Below are 16,798 nucleotides of genomic sequence, written 5' to 3'. Positions count from 1 at the left end.
CAGTTTGAGCTGATTCCACTTCATTTTTCAGTTATGGCCATTTTAAGAAAACGGCAAAATTCTGAAAAAATCCCTGTACTATAGCCCATGGTTTTTTCTAAAAAATGGCTCCAAAATTACCCCAACTTTTTATTACATTTTCTGATACATATTGATGTCCTTATGCTGTGTAGCAAGTTTGAGCTGATTCCAACTTCAATTTTTTAAGTTACGGCCATTTTAAGAAAACGGCAAAATTCTGAAAAAATCCCTGTACTATAGCCCATGGTTTTTTTCAAAAAATGACTCCGAAATCACCCCAAATTTTTATTACATTTTCTGATACATATTGATGTCCTTATGCTATGTAGCAAGTTTGAACTGATTCCGACTTCAATTTTTCGAGTTACGCCCATTTTAAGAAAACGGCAAAATTCTAAAAAAATCCCTGTACTATAGTACAGGGATTTTTCTAAAAAATGGCTCCAAAATCACCCCAAATTTTTATTGCATTTTCTGATACATATTGATGTCCTAATGCTGTGTAGCAAGTTTGAGCCGATTTCGACTTCAATTTTTCAAGTTACAGCCATTTTAAGAAAACGTCAAAATTCTAAAAAAATCCCTGTACTATAGCCCATGGTTTTTTTTCAATAAATGGCTCCAAAATCACCCCAACTTTTTATTGCATTTTCAGATACATATTGATGTCCTTATGCTGTGTAGCAAGTTTGAGCTGATTCCGACTTCAATTTTTCAAATTATGGCCATTTTAAAAAACGTCAAAATTATGAAAAGTCCCTGTACTATAGCCCACGGTCTCAGACCAAATTTTGCCAAAATTGAAAAGGAGAGAATTCTCCATTTTCATAATTTTATCTGATACATGTACATGTTCTTATGTTGTTGTTACTATTTTTAGATACGTGAGGGCCCTAGGTTCACTGTATCTGAGGATTGTTGGTACTTCTGTTGAATGTTATAAATACCTTGAGCCTCTGTATAATGATTACCGGAAAATAAAATATAAAAATAGACAAGGAAGTAAGAATGCAAATTTACAAATAACACATTTATTTATTTATTTATTTATTTATTTATTTGTTTGTTTATTTAGAGTTTGAATTGTCTCATGTTGATGAATTTGTTGACAGTTTACTGCGAGAGGACAGAGTCTGTGATGTGATATTACCTAGAATTCAGGTTCATTAATTATAATAATATTTCCTTAACTATTAATTAATAATAATATCAATTAATATCACGTTATATTTATTTTTAGAAGAGACATATTTTGGAAGAAACAGAGCAGCTGGAACCAAGAGTCAGTCATGAATATTTAATTAATTAATTAATTGATTAATTAATTAGGTGAGTGCTCTTGATGATGATTTAGATGCTGAACTATCGGAGGAAGAAGAAGAGGAGGAGCAGGAGGAGGAGGAGGAGGAGAGGAGAAAGAGGAGGTCCCCCTCACCCGAGAGGAGATCAAGATCAGCTTCACCTCACGTCAGATCAAGAAGGTATTACTGTATCATGGAACTACCACACGACCTTATTAGGAAAGGGCCTTCATCACTATTAATAATACATGTACCTTTACTTACAGTTCAGTATTTATAGTGTCAGTGAATGTAGTGGAGGGTCTTTAAAATGTTAATTTAAATGTTGCTCTTGTTTTAGACGTAGCCGAAGCTATTCTCCTAGAAGGAGGCGGAGCTTATCAAGATCTTATACTCCTCCTGACAGACACAGATACAACAGAAGGTTAATTAATTAATGCAATAATTATTTATTTATTAATTTATTTATTTATTAGTCGTTCAAGGTCTCCTCCTGATCGTTACCATAGACACAGGAGGTCTCCGTCACCTCACAAGTAATGAATAATTATTTAATTGAAAGTTTTATTAATTGATTTAATTAGGTCGTCAAGACGATCACCAGATAGAGAGAGAAGGAGGAGAGAAGAGAGAGGAAGAGAGAGAAAACACAAGAAAGAGAAAGAGAGAGAGAAAGGGAGAGAGAGGGAGAGAGAGAAGGAGAGAGAAAAGGAGAGAGAAAAGGAGCATAAGAAGGAGAAGAAGAGAGCTGAGAAAGAGAAAGAGAAAGAAAAGAAGAAAAGCAAAAAGAAGTCAAGCAGTAAGAAGGAGATGACTGAGGAGGAAGAACTTGAAATAAAAGAAGCAAATGAACTAAGAGAGAAGCTAGGACTGAAACCATTGAGAGTGTAATGGTAGACAATGTGTACATAATAATGACAGCTGCTGCTGTGTGTGCCATGATTGTTCAAGTCTTTTTTATGAATTAGTACTGGCCAGGCAGTATTATCAAAATTCACGATATTTAATTGATATAATGCAGTATTGATATTCATCAATATCAAAGCATATCTATTATCAAAGAAGTAGGGCTACATAACTTTAATAATGTTAATTAACTATAGCGGTTTATTAAGGTTTAAATAATGCGCCGTTTTAGTTAATAATCGTAGCTGTGAAATCAGAAATGGTATCTATTGGAGCAAGATCATTATCTCTTGTTCTTCTGTGTGTCATTGTTGCAGTTCTATTGGTGCAAGTGATCCTGTACCAACTGGTAGGAGCTGACTGGTTCAAAAAAGTACTTCATTTACTTGTGGTATGATTGTACAGTACAGTTCCTTAGATTTATGATTCTGTCAGTGTTAGAAGCAATGAGCCTGAGGGATCAAAATACAGTTCGGTGAGTTGTGGGATACACTGTATAGTGGATAGTCCTTTAGAATCATCCTATATATAATTAAGAAGCATATAAAGTACTATATAGGTTTAGTCTCACCCTGTCCCTTCACTACCTGCAGATCGGAGTAGACTACGGATAAAAGGTCTGGAAACATTGCCATTAAAAATGTGGCAGTGCCTTATGCAGAGAAATTGGCATCCCAATCAGATTGCTTGAACCACGTATACGCAGCCAAGAATTATCATCTCTGATACAGGTTGATTAAACCCAAAATCAATGATTCAAGCCTGATACTTTTGATACAGCCCTGACTGGCATCAATGTTGAATCATCAATCATGTCCGTTGCTCTGGCTTTGATATGGTGAGGCAACTTGTTGCAAGTATCTTCAGTTTTGGTCGACCACATGAAAGGTCTGACCACAAGCTGCTCAGTGCATGGCGGGCTTTAGATGTAGGATACTAGGATTTTGTCAGTTATTAGCATGAAAGGATTGTTGTACATTGCATAGAAAAGGATACTGTTTCCACATGCACAACAACGCAGTATCTTACAAGATCAAGTTATTATTATTTATAATTATATTTTTAATTGTTAGGTTGGATATTACAAGAAGGCATTTCATCATCCACAAACTATTGATGACTTGTGGATACTGGTGTCACGTGACTACATAGTAGGTTAAGAGATATGTAACTTATAGGGTGTTAATTAGTAAGCTAGGCAAATTATGATTCAGTTTATATCTATTAAGATCTTAGGCACTGCTCCAAATTCCATCCTAGTATGCTTTGTAGGAAATCCAATTATAAGCTCATTATAGGCTCATAGTTTAAGCTTTACTCAAGACTCAACTATGAAGTTACATGTACAATGTACATGCATCTGTTATAACTGCAATATCATAATAATGCCCTCCAGAATCTGAAAATCTTTTCAGACTTTGAGTCACTGGAGAATAGCACAGCCTAAGCCATTGGACTCACCACACTTGCATGGCTTGAGAGGTGAGCAGTTGGGTTGTTTTATTATAGTACTTAAATCATGTGGTAAGCCAGAAATGTTGACCCATTATGCCAGGATAGTAATTTGCCTTATTATGCTCCAAATTAATCTAGTATAATTTGCCTAGTAGATGTTAATTAGTTGATTAGAAGAGGATGTTAGTTGAAGTGGAGGCTTCTAATCTTGTAGTAACAGGAAACTGTGATAGTTTATCTGGTTTGTACTATAGTGTATGGGTTTATGAATGGGTCTGTCCTCTAACTACCATGCAGTATTGACAGTTAGATTATCCCTCCTGTGGTCTCCACTAAACTTGTGGTGGTGCCTTTGATACACCCACATACTATATAGTACAAATATATACCGTACACCAGTTTATTTTTGCGGTGAAATATTTTCACAAATTTTGCGGTTTTTTGCTGAGTTGCAAAGTTTTTCCACCACGAAATTCTGCATTTCCATTCGCGAAAATTTTCTACTGCGAAAATAAACTGGTATACGGTATATACACATACATTGTTTATTATATTAATATAGGTAAGGAGGCTTGGGTATCTTGACTTAAGAGATGTCGAAAATGTAACAATACGATTGATAACAATGCAAGATAAACGAAAAGCACCTCCAGTAGCACTGTATATCAATATTCACTACAATACAATGTGGAAGAGACCTCACTGTATGCCAACACAATGGGACTATGGTGCTATTGGTGGTGGGTATGATAATTATGAGAATTATCTACTGAAGACTGATCTACTGTTTCAAACGCAGTATGAATCACTATCTCACATCACAGTATCAACTAATAATGACTGTAGCAGTGAGAGTGGTGTTATCCCCATACAAACCATTAAACCCAAGGAATATGATTATAATTTTGGTGTTTGTCTCCATAAAGGGATTGGACCTGATTTCAAGCCTAAGATACTCCTGGATTATGTGAAGATGCACTTGGCAGTAGGAGCTGAAATAATAACAATATACATACAGACTGGGGCAGAAGGAGTCTATGATATATTACTACCATACATTAATAAAGGAACTGTTGAAGTATTGGACTGGAAGCTAGAGCCCAACATTACTAATGGAGGCTCCCATCATTATGGGCAGACTGGAGTCCTGGCTGAATGTTTGTGGCGTAATACATACAGAGTGAAGTACTTGGGTATGAATGATGCTGATGAATTCTTTATTCCTCTTAAGCATAAAACAATATCAGAGCTGATGTCTGATATTGATACTCCTCAAGTTTCAAAAACTCCAGCGGCAACTTTTGGTTTCCCGAATTTCATGATGAAAGGTAACGAGACGCTACCCAAAGTATCAAAAGCATTGCAATCAGGAACATGTCCCCAGCTAAGGAATGAGCCCATTGCTATATACTACACCAGGAGCAGAGGCTGTGTGCTGAGAGGCAGGGCTGTGCAGAAAGTTGTCTTCAGGCCAGTAGCAATATACCTCCCATGGGTCCATTGTCAGATAAAGTTTCGTAGTTGGGAATACATTGAAGAGTATAAACTACCTGAAGATACTGGACTGTCATACCATTACAGGTCACATTGGAAGAAGTACAAGTCATGTTCAGTCCCAGAGTATCATACAACAGTCATTGAGAAATATATTAAGATCCTGACAGGCTGTGATATTTAGTAATTAAGGATTGCTAATTAGTGAAAATGTTAGAACTGCAATGTTTGCAATAATCATTTTAGTCTAGTACTTTACAACATTCCTTAAACTTGGCTCAAACTGTTTAATAAATGTTGTCAAATTAGCAGCATCATGTATTTGTCAAGTGCCAAGTACTGGAACCAACATAGTAAATGACCTGTTTATTGTAAAAATTGACTCCAAAATCAAAAATATGCATTAGCATAAAATGGCTACTGTCACTGCAGATATCACTTTAATAGATGTAACACTCAGGGGGATCGAACTAAGGTCAAAAAATGTCTACCATAAATATTATTACATTAAATAGTAATAAAGAGTTTATAAAATAGTTTTAATATCAGCAGTATAATCCATAAGTGTCCGTGGAACCTAATCCGTTAAATATCACAGCCAGTGATTGCCTTGATATATCTCTCAACCACTGTAGCCTCATAATCTGGAGTAGAACATTGCCTGTCTTTAGTATCAGGTCGGTCATACCAACCATCTCTATAATGATAGGAGAGTCCTTTATCCTCTGGTACCACAAGCTCCTCTCTGTACTCTCCCCTCCTCCACTTGATGAGGTGATGGACCCAAGGAATATAAATAGCTTCAGGACGAAATATAACCTTTTGAACGTACTGGCCTCTCATGACACAGCCTTTGCTCCTCGTGTAATAAATAGGTAGAGAGTCCTTCTTTATCTCAGAGCAGCTGTTTGAACTCAACGCTTTAGCTACTTTTGGCAGCATTTCATTCCCTTTCATCATGAAGTTCGGAAAACCGAAAGTTGCAGTAGGAGCTTTATCAATATCGGACATCAGCTCCGATATCGTCTTATGTTGTACCGGAATAAAGAACTCATCAGCATCATTCATACCCAAGTACTTCACTCGATATATATTACGCCAAAGACATTCAGTTATTATCCCAGTCTGTCCGTAATGATGGGAGCCTCCATTAGTAATGTTAGGCTCTAGCTTCCAGTCCAATACTTCAACAGTTCCTTTATTAATGTATGGTAGTAATATATCATAGACTCCTTCTGCCCCAGTCTGTATGTATATTGTTATTATTTCAGCTCCTACTGCCAAGTGCATCTTCACATAATCCAGGAGTATCTTAGGCTTGAAATCAGGTCCAATCCCTTTATGAATACAAACACCAAAATTATGATCATATTCCTTGGGTTTAATGGTTTGTATGGGGATAACACCACTCTCACTGCTACAGTCATTATTAGTTGATACTGTGATGTGAGATACTAATTGATACTGATCAGGATTCAACACATTGGTCTTTACCAGATAAACCTCGTAGTTATCCAGACCCCCTAGCCCCCCACAGTCCCATTTGGTGGGTAGACATGCAGTAGGTTTAGAATCAGAATAATGTACGTTCATAAAAAGCGGCTTAGGTGGGGTCTTTCTTTTATCTTGCATTGCTATCAGTCGTATGGTTGCTGTTTTGTTTTGTCTCAAGTCAATATAACCAAGTCTCCTAACCTATAAATAGCACATAGTGTTACTATTATTAGATGTTTTATTTTTAGTTACAATGTAATCAGTTGATATTAGTATAAAAAGCTCTTCATAAGTCTTCGGATGTTGAAATGCTTTCTTGTAAGCCTACACATAGCAATTGAAAACAAATAATTTAATAAATGAAAACAAATATTAATTAATGAATTAACCCAGGGTTTCCCACAGGATTTTAAAGTTGCTCCAAAATTGGACCAAAGTCCCTGTACTATAGTACAGGGTCACGAGCCAAATTTCACCAAAAATGAAAAGTAAAAAATTCTCCAGTTTTATAATTTTTATTAATACATATACATGTTCTTATGTTGTGGAGAAAGTTTGAGCTGATTCCAATCAAAATTAAATTTTTTACGAATTTTTAAAGTTGCTCCAAAATCGGACAAAAGTCCCTGTACTATAGTACAGGGATTTTGGCCAAATTTTGCCAAAAATGAAAAGGAAAGAATTCCTCAATTTTATTACATTTCCTGATACATATACATGTACTTATGTTGTGGAGAAAGTTTGAGCTGATTCCGATCAAAATTGGATTTTTTAGGAATTTTTAAAGTTGCTCCAGAATCATGCTCACATAAGAAGCCCCATTAGTTCAATGGTCCTAATTAATAATAGAATGCAATAACTGAAGCTTTATGTCATCATAACTACTGTACTGTACTGTACATGTTAAGTTAATCAACCTAACAAACAGTAATCCAATTTCAATACACAATACATAACGTATATTAAATTGTATTCTTTTTTTATTTAATGCAATTAATTCAATAAATCCACTTATACAGTAAATGGCTGCCCACCCCCTTACAACACCAGTTGCTACTAATATACATACAACTCACTCACTGGTCTATTGTCTTTATTGGGAGTAATGGCAGGACGTGAGCCAGCTGGTCCCACTGATGTCTCTTGAGTAGAAGATTGCTCGTTATCAACATGCTGGACTGAGGAGACGTCATCTTTAGTCACAACTGAACTTTGGAACACCTTTGAAATGTGATTAAGAAGAAGCCGGTAAACTTATGTCTTAGTGGGTCTGTATCTTACCTTTTTATACCAGTCAAGACCAGCAGTTTCGTAGAGGACTAGCTGCAGCAACAGGAAGGCAACGATTCCGACTAAAACTATCTTCGTTCTACCAGTTAACAGTGCCATTTTGTTTTGAACTAATTTCAGTAATTTGCAGACAATTCGTGGGCGTGGCTGCTTATAAATTTTATTATTAATAGTTATTAAAAAATAAACAGTGCCTTTTCTTCAATTCGGTGAGTGAGTCTCCCTCTCCTTTTAATACATTAACTTGAGAACCAAAAGCAGCTCCTAACACAGTCTCCATTGTAAACTGACCAAACACACTGGAGGAGAGAGAGAGAGAGAAATAAAAGGAGGGGTAAAAAAATGAAAAGGTCATTTAACTATTTTGCTACAAATCATATGTTCAATTAAAACTAAATCATAATAATAATAATAAATGAATTAACTAATGACATTCATTACTTTACCTTGAAGGCACGAAATGATAAAAAATTTGATGAACCACACAAAAATTTGCAAGAGAAGAAACTGTAAATAATGAACTTGAAAAAAACGAAATTATAAGAACTCAAATTGAAGCCTTTTAACTAAAATTATAATTAATTCATTAATAAATTAATTACTTGATGAAATGTGGTGATCTTTAACGATAATAAAGAACGCAAAAATTCAAAAAATTTTTAATATTTTTCGTTAATAAATGATAATTAATAATAATAATAATAAACAAATAATCAACAAAAGTATAATAATAATAATAATAATATGGGAAAGTTTAATTAATAATAATAATAATTAATAATAATAAAGAAAATTTGTAAGTTTCTGATCAGTTTGTGACAAAGAGAGATAGAGAGAGAGAGGGGGGGGGAGGAAAAGTACGTCATTACTTACTTATAATATTATACACAACAGCTGAAGAACGAAGCCTTCTCTCTTGCAGTCATCATTAATCTACTTCTTCTGATTCTTAAAGGAGACCTGGAGTGTCTTCCCATCATGGACGTAGCCATTAAGAGTCATTATGGCACTGCAGGCATCTTCATAACTCTTCATGTTAACAAACCCGTACCTCTTACACAGACCTGATTTAAGATCACGGATCACATTCACACTAGTAATGGCACCAAACGGACTGAACAGCTGGTATAGCAGGAAGTCTTGACAGGTCTCAGGAAGATTATAGACAAAGACACAGTAACTGGGGTCACCTGGTGATGTCATAGTGGAACCGTTACCACCGGCAACAGGTGCCAGATTGGCCAGATTAGGTACGCCAGTTGTCATTCCAGTGAGGGCGGCCATTGCCGCAGGGTTGACCATACCAGCAGCAGTGGGTAGGCCGGCGGTAGGTAGACTAGAGACAGGATTATACCTCATGTTGCTGACAGTTGGAATGTGTCTCATTGGGCCCACGCTCCCTCCATTAGTACTAGTATAACTCATGGAAGAGGCCGCACTGGAGCTGGAGCCATTGTTGTTTAAACGTTTCTGAGTTTGTGTCATTATTTGATTAGCTAGTCCGCCCGGGACTGTCCCTGTTAGGGGCGTGGCTGCTTTCGGTGGGTTTGCAAATTTAACGAGTAAAGGCTGTGTCCCGCCCACTAGTTGTTTGCCGTTTAGAGCTGCTATGGCAACCTCAGCTTGAGTGTATTTATCGAATCGGACGAACCCAACTCCTCGGCCAGCACCTGTGTCCTCATCAGTAAGTACCTTAGAGGTTATGATAGTACCGTACGGCTGGAATAGAGCGTCTAGTTCAGTGAGGGAGAGTTGTGGGGGGAGGTTAGCCACGTAGACGTTGGCATTTTTAATGGCAACTGAAGAAGGACGGGCATAGCTCACTTTCAGTGTTTTGCTTTCTAGTGTTGTACCGTTCATCTTTTGAATGGCGTGTTCAGCCTCTTCGGCTGACCCGTAATTAACAAACCCATACCCTAAGGAAATACCTAAAGGAAGGAGAGTGTAGCTAGTCATGTACATGTACAAATATGTACAATTAATGGTATTACCCTCCCCCCATTCTCAATATTCCTCCAAGGGGTCTGGAACAAGTGAAATTTCACACCTCACAACCGTTTATTAAAAGTCCCACCCAAAGTCAAATTGAACCCTCAAATAAGGTAATATTCATGTATTTGTGAGTACGTTACATTTAAAATGGCTGATTAAAGGTCTGTCCCACCACTCACCAGAGGATTTGTCTTTTATTAATTTACAACTCAACACGACCCCGAACTGGGAGAATAGCTGCTTCAGTCCCTCTTCCGTTAGGGTCTGGGGAAGGTAGTTTACGATTAGATTGGTTTTTGCTTTAGTCTCAGGATTCTGGGGGCCAGGATTCTCATCAGTTCCTAACACGGGAACGGCGGCCATTTTGTTATACCGTATTTCTAATTAAAGGATTGAGAAAAATTGAATTCAAGTTTTGCACCGTATTTCTAATTGAAAGAATGTGTAATATTGAAAAGACAAAATTAAAGAATTATAATTTTTAAAAGAATAATGTTGCTGCTGCATAAATGTTTTAAAAGGTATTATTATTTATTAATTAGTAATTAATTTTAAACTTTATTTAGACCATTTCTTCATGCCTGGAAAAATGTCAGGAATTCTCAAAATTTAAGAGAGTTGCATCAAAATATTGTTCATTATTCTCCGATCATTCCAACTGTCATTGAGCAAACAGTTAGTTATTAATGAACTGTTAGTTAATAATGTATTACGATGTATTGTTTAAGTATTTGTGGGTGGAGCTGATAGCTAATAATAATAATTAACGATGTATTATAGTGCATGCAGGGTATTCTATCAAAAATTTCTCCAAAAGAATTTGCCGTTTTTATACCATTTCTTGATACATATACACGTTCTTATGTTTTGTAAAAAGTTTGAGCTGATTCCGATCACATTTGGATTTATTACAAATTTTTAAGGGAAGGAGGAGTAGAAATGTTGAATCTGAGATGGCTAAAAGCTGGCCGGTTTGATTTGATATTAGTTTGTGTATGAATGGATTCTAGGATTACTGGGAATGTTAAACGAGGAGATGTGTAGTAGAACAGATCAGTAGTTGTACCTTATTCTTGCTAATGTCTTCATTAGTTTGGACAACATCAAAGATAATAATAGTCCTTTGTAGCAAAAGAATGATTTAGAAGATCAAGTCACAAAATTTGAGCACCAAATTGTAGTTTTATCTTTGGTCAAGTTAGAAGTTAGATACCAGATACTTGATAGAATACCTTTTTTATGTAGCCAACTAGCCGGTTAAGTGCAGTAGGTGGAGGTGCTGTTGGTACTGTCATTGGAGCTACAATTGGTTCTGTAGTACTTATTGTAGGTACTGCAATAGGAACTGGTGTTGGAGCTGTTGTTGGAGGTGGAATGGGGGCTGCATGAGGAGGAGCTACTGCTACTGGGGGTGTGTCTGCTTTTATGGTTATGAAATTAGTCTGATTAATTAATTATTAATCTGTAATCTGATTGGTCGGTTAGATCTACTGTTATTATTAATGGCTTGTTTGTTACATTATCAAGTTACAGAGAAACAAACACTGTAGTGTTAGTATGGCTGAAGCTCCGTCTATAGCTATAGAAGAAGAAACAAAAGATGACAGTGATATAACTACAGTCCATGGGAATGAAAACATTGAAGGCAGTGTTGTTTCATCTAAAGAAGTTGATCCTAAGATAAAGAAGCTACGTGATAGTGGAAGGCCTGTTACTATATTAGTGGTTGGTCCTACTGCTGTTGGTAAATCAGAGCTGATCAATGCTATGTTTGGGAAGGATGTAGCAAAGGTTGGACATGGAGCAAGAGCCGTTACATCAGAAATAACAGCTTATGAAGGAAAGTGCAAAGGGATTAAGATAAGGGTTTATGATACCATTGGGTTTGGCGATACTGAAGGCAGAACTGATTTTAATATTTTGTATGAAATTGATGAGCATGATAATTATGATCTGATCCTCGTATGTGCCAAGCTGGAAGATAGAGCTAATCGTCGCATGTTTTCATCACTGGCCTCTGTGTTAAAGGAAGAGATGTGGAAGAGGACAGTTGTTGTATTAACACAGGCAAACCGATTCCTTACACTTGAAAGCACTGTGAGTGACCCAAAGGCTGCAATAGAAGAGAAAAGTGAAGAGTACAAAAAATACATTGTTGAATTTCTTTCTAAAGCTGATCGTGTTAAAAAGGAAGTATTGGAGAAAATACCATATTGCATAGCTGGTAGAAAAAATGAAAGGAAGTTGCCTACAACAGACGATTGGGTGAAAACACTGTGGGACACGTGTATTGATCATTGCAGCAATGAAACTCGCTCTTTTTTAAAAGCATATGCAAAACACCGTCTAACCATTGAAGTAGGAGCTATTGTTGCCTCTGTTGGTGTTGGAACTCTAGCAGGTGGTGGTATTGGAGCAGCAGTTGGTTCTATAGTACCTATTGTAGGTACTGCAATAGGAGCTGGTGTGGGAGCTGGAGTGGGGGCTGGTGTGGGTGGAGTTTTTGGAGGTGGCACTTCTTCTGTTGGGGTTGCTGTAAAGCGTATAAGTGATAAAATAAGAAAAAAATAAACTGATTTTTAGTTGTAGACTTTTAGTTTTTTATGTATGATATTTATAGTTGTAATCTGATTGGTCAGTTACTATTATTCATGGCTTGTTTGCTACATTAAAGAATATCACGCAATCTTTACTACAGCGATTCTCTCTCTCTCTCTCTGTTTGTTTTTTCTCCTGGTAGCTACATTGTAGTATATGAAGATGAGTCTTATTGATATTCTTTCTTTGTTATTCAAAGTAGCTGTGTCTATACCTCCAATACCTGATGCTGATGATCAGTTACACATCTACGCCCTACCAGTGGGTCAGGGGGACTGCACTGTGATACAGTGTCCTTTTGGTTATGGTGATCCTGTTAAAGGAACAGTCACTATTATTGATGCTGGGTCCAGTAAGTTTCTAGGAATGAAAAACTCGGATATTGTGGACTTTCTTGCTGGGACTGAACTTCATCTTGTAGTCCTTACTCACTCTGATAAAGACCACATCAATTATATGAATCATATATTAAACTCTTATGCCAAAAAAGTCCCTGTATATCATTCTTGTGAGTGGGCCACATATACGAAAAATATATCCAGTAACAATGCAGATCCTCGACAAGTACCTTACTGTTACAGTATCAAGGATTGTGCCAAAAAGTTGAACCTCTGTCCTAATTATCAGCCTGATCCTAATGCTGCTAATAGTGTCACACTCTCTATTGTTGCTTCTGCTTATAAACAGTGTGTTCATGCTGGTGATGAAGCTAATAATGAAGACTCCATTATTTCCAAGGTAACTTACGTTGGTAAGTCTACACTAATCACTGGTGACTTTGAACTACCGAAGGACCATATGAGACTATTTCTAGATCTAGCAGGACCTGATCTTAAGTCTGATATCTACAAAGTCAGTCATCATGGTGCTTATACTTATACTAATAATAAAGCTAATCGGCCTGAGTTTTTAGATGCTATTGGTGCAAGTTATGTCTTCTCAAGCAGCGGATTTAAGTACCCGTACAACCATCCAAGATGTCAAATATATGACTATTATGATGCTAAATTTTCTGATAATGCTGTAGCTAAGCATCCTTATACTTGCTATAATAGCAAGTATGAAGATGATTATAAAATCATTAATACAAGAAAGCCAATCTATGTGACCAGTGTATATTTAAAAACGTGGCTACATGTATTTGGTTTTAATTCCGAAGTATACATGTATCATATGATAGTGAAATTTGATATTACTATAACGGGTCGTATTAATGTTGAAACAATGGAAGTGCGAGATGTTAAAGATGAACTTTAGTGATGTTGAGAACCTTTATAGCTATTATTATTATTGGTAGTGATTTTGGTAGTGCTATTATAAGATTTGCTACTGCTATTTTAGTTTAGTGACCCAATTATTATTGCTATCACTATAAAATTTGTAGTTTTTAAAATCTAATTTGTCATTTACCATTAATGGACGCAGTGAGATGCATTAACTTTACTCCTATTTATACATCAAATGCAGTCAAGAAATATTGAAATGGCACATAACTGGAGTACATACTGTTGTAATACTAGTCAGGGAGATAAATAAACCCATTAATGCAGTAAATCAAGACAGTCAATGCTAAGGAATAAAATGTGCTGTTATTGTTACAGATGATTGAGTATAGATCTATACACAAACACTGCATGCGAGTATTTTGTTTATTTTAGCCTTGCTAGTTCGCTCCCTCAAAATTAGCTCCGAAATATTTTTTACATTTTCTGATACATATACATGTCCTTATGCTGTGTAGAAAGTTTGAGCTGATTCCAATCAAAAATATATTTATTACAAATTTTTAAGTTTCTCCAAAATTGGACAAAAGTCCCTGTACTATAGTACAGTGATTTTTGTCAAATTTCACCAAAAATGAAAAATAGAAAATTCCTCAATTTTATTACATTTTCTGATACATATTCATGTCCTTATGCTGTGTAGAAAGTTTGAGCTGATTCTGATCAAGTTTGGATTTTTTATGAATTTTTAAAGTTGCTCTAAAATCGGGCCAAAGTCCCTGTACTATAATAGTACTTGGTCTCAGGCCTAATTTTGTCAAAAATTTTGTGCACAAATGGACTCTAGAATTACTGGGGATTATACTGCTACTGAGGAATTGTCTGCTTTTATGGTTATACTTATACTGAGAGACTAATAGAGAAAGAGATATGGTAGCAATTGAACTGATGTTTAATAATAAATAGTTAATCCACTATCAAGTGACCTTTGTCCTGTATAGCTTCTGAATAAACCAGTTATTACACCCTATTGTCCACTTCATCTGATAATATACTGAAACTGTATTAATAATTCCCAGGGAATTATGAATATGAGAGTACTGAATGAATGAATGAGAGTGCTGCTAGAGTGGGGCGAGCTCAGGCTGGCTCGCCCCAATGAGCTCAGGCTCACCCCAATCAAATATTTGTACACCTGATCAAACAGTTACTTACTGGAGGAGTTGTATCTAGGCAGAACAGCAGGGGTCACAGGGCTATACTGTTAACATGGCTACTTCGTCAGATGTGTGGCCGATTGTTGAAAATTCAATCATCCAAAATCTCTCACAAGAAACGCAAGCAAGGATGGAAGCATTATATAAAAGAGGACGTTGCATTACTATATTAGTGATCGGTCGATATCGTGTTGGTAAATCAACTCTCATCAATGCAATGTTTGGGAGAGATGTTGCTGAAGTGGGACATGGAGCAAATTCGAGCACAACTGAAGTACATAATTATGTAGGAAATTTTAAAGGTGTCACGATCAATATTTATGACACTCCTGGGTTTAGAGATACTAAAGGCAGACGGGAACATGATATTTTAATAGATATTGCTAAGCGTGGCCAGTTTGATCTAATCCTCATCTGTACCAAGTTGGAAGATAAGGATAATCAATATTGTAATTTTCCAGCACTGGCCTCTTACTTCCATGCAGATATGTGGAAAAGGACAGTTGTTGTATTAACATTTGCTAACCATTTCATTACACTTGAGAGTGTTAAAAAGCAGCCTGACCTGGAAGAGGAAATAAAGAAGACTATAGATAGCCACAAAGATCATCTTATGACTTCTCTTTCTAAAAGCATTAGTAAGGAAGTACTGGAGGGTATACCATTCTGTCTAGCTGGAGTGAAAGATGGGAGGAAATTACCTACAGCAGACGACTGGTTGAAGGAGCTCTGGTGCATGTGTGTTGATCATTCCAGTGAAGAGGTACGTGAATTCTTGACGTTCTATGCAAGGTACCATCATGGTATTATTGAAACTGGGTCTTTTCTTGGTTCTGTTGGTGCTGGTGCTGGTATTGGAGCAGCAGTTGGTTCTGTAGTACCTGGGCCTGGTACTGCCATAGGAGCTGCAGTGGGAGCTGGAGTAGGAGGAGTTGTTTCTCTTGTTGGAATTGGTTTGGGACGTATATTTAGATAACTGAACAAATTGAATTTCAGTATTTTTGTTCTTTTAGTTTTGTTGATTAGGTAATTTTATTTGGTAGTAGACCTATTTTATGTTGTTAGTCCTTACCATTACCATTAGTTAGTTTAGTATAGCCCAGCAGGTAACCACTAGTCCCGCCTGACTAGGTGCCACTGCCTGTGACTCTGGTAACTGCTTGATCAAATGTACAAATATTTGATATTATAATAACTGGAGGAGTGGACTGATATAATAAGTACCAGTATTATTTCTTATAGCACTATAACAACTTATTTTTGCATAGCTCCAAATTTTGTCAATGACATTTATCATTTTTGTTATAAAGTCACATACTACTCTTCATGTAGAGCAAAACCTTATGCCTGATTAAATTTGACAAATTGTTGGCTGGTAATAATTTGGAACTATTGGTATATCATTCCACTCCTCCAGTTATTATAATATCAAATATTTTGCCATTGTTGATTGCATTCGTTCCTAACTCCTCCTCTTACAGTTAGTATAATGTTACAAACATTTGTACACTTGATAAAGCAGTTACTCTCATGTGATTGTTACAACTATTATTAATGTTATTCACTGTCTCTTGCTCATGTACTATTAGTGGTAGTCTTGTATTAGTAACTGTAGGCTAGTCTTGTCAATATGGCTGGAGCAGATACTGAGCAAGAGGAAATAATTCACTTACCTGAGGAGATATCTAAACGTTCATCTGATGCTGTATTGTCTAGTGGAAGTAAAGGAAATATAGAACCACATCCTTTTGGCCAGCCAAATAAAAATCTTTCACTAGCAAAAGAAGTGGTAGAAAGCATTGAAGTA

At 36.3% G+C, this 16,798-nt stretch overlaps 2 protein-coding genes and 1 long non-coding RNA gene across 4 annotated transcripts; 2 read left to right on the top strand and 1 right to left on the bottom strand.

Moving 5' to 3' along the window:
* Positions 1-1,420: 1,420 nt before the first annotated feature.
* On the top strand, positions 1,421-1,935 carry LOC100632718 (uncharacterized). Its single transcript, XR_002187243.1, has 3 exons — positions 1,421-1,746; positions 1,799-1,858; positions 1,907-1,935. It is a non-coding gene; the product is annotated as an uncharacterized LOC100632718 (long non-coding RNA).
* A 452-nt stretch (positions 1,936-2,387) lies between these two features.
* Positions 2,388-5,528, top strand: LOC109586840 (uncharacterized). The gene is made up of 4 exons (XM_020003064.1): positions 2,388-2,601; positions 2,647-2,703; positions 3,302-3,379; positions 4,246-5,528. The coding sequence occupies exons 1-4, from the start codon at positions 2,488-2,490 to the stop codon at positions 5,359-5,361; spliced, it is 1,365 nt and encodes a 454-aa protein (XP_019858623.1). The 5' UTR covers positions 2,388-2,487; the 3' UTR covers positions 5,362-5,528.
* Positions 5,529-5,612: 84 nt separating this feature from the next.
* LOC100632591 (uncharacterized) lies at positions 5,613-10,333 on the bottom strand. Of its 2 annotated transcripts, XM_003390127.3 has the most exons (5): positions 8,408-8,630; positions 7,953-8,260; positions 7,752-7,892; positions 6,924-6,995; positions 5,613-6,872 (listed from the first exon to the last, which is right to left on the bottom strand). In XM_003390127.3, the coding sequence occupies exons 2-5, from the start codon at positions 8,058-8,060 to the stop codon at positions 5,763-5,765; spliced, it is 1,431 nt and encodes a 476-aa protein (XP_003390175.1). In that variant the 5' UTR covers positions 8,061-8,260; positions 8,408-8,630; the 3' UTR covers positions 5,613-5,762. The 2 variants fall into 2 exon arrangements, 1 of the variants encoding a protein (XP_003390175.1); XR_002187242.1 differs by lacking the exons at positions 5,613-6,872; positions 6,924-6,995; positions 7,752-7,892; positions 8,408-8,630 and adding exons at positions 8,835-9,889; positions 10,133-10,333 and having other exon boundaries at positions 8,060-8,260.
* Between the last annotated feature and the right edge of the window lie 6,465 nt (positions 10,334-16,798).

Source organism: Amphimedon queenslandica, unplaced genomic scaffold (assembly GCF_000090795.2).
Source record: "Amphimedon queenslandica unplaced genomic scaffold, v1.1 AMPQUscaffold_12767, whole genome shotgun sequence".
NCBI lineage: Eukaryota > Metazoa > Porifera > Demospongiae > Haplosclerida > Niphatidae > Amphimedon > Amphimedon queenslandica.
The sequence above is the reverse complement of the archived record's forward strand: the minus strand, read 5'-3'. Positions and strand labels throughout refer to the sequence as shown.

Coding starts and splice junctions, on each gene's coding strand:
- LOC109586840 (XM_020003064.1), top strand. CDS start 2,488: ATGGTATCTATTGGAGCAAGATCATTATCTCTTGTTCTTCTGTGTGTC. Junction 2,602..2,646: donor GAGCTGACTGGTTCAAAAAA/GTACTTCATTTA, acceptor ACAGTTCCTTAG/ATTTATGATTCTGTCAGTGT. Junction 2,704..3,301: donor AGGGATCAAAATACAGTTCG/GTGAGTTGTGGG, acceptor TTTAATTGTTAG/GTTGGATATTACAAGAAGGC.
- LOC100632591 (XM_003390127.3), bottom strand. CDS start 8,060: ATGGCACTGTTAACTGGTAGAACGAAGATAGTTTTAGTCGGAATCGTT. Junction 6,996..7,751: donor CCAATAAAGACAATAGACCA/GTGAGTGAGTTG, acceptor TGCTATGTGTAG/GCTTACAAGAAAGCATTTCA. Junction 6,873..6,923: donor TAATATCAACTGATTACATT/GTAACTAAAAAT, acceptor TGCTATTTATAG/GTTAGGAGACTTGGTTATAT.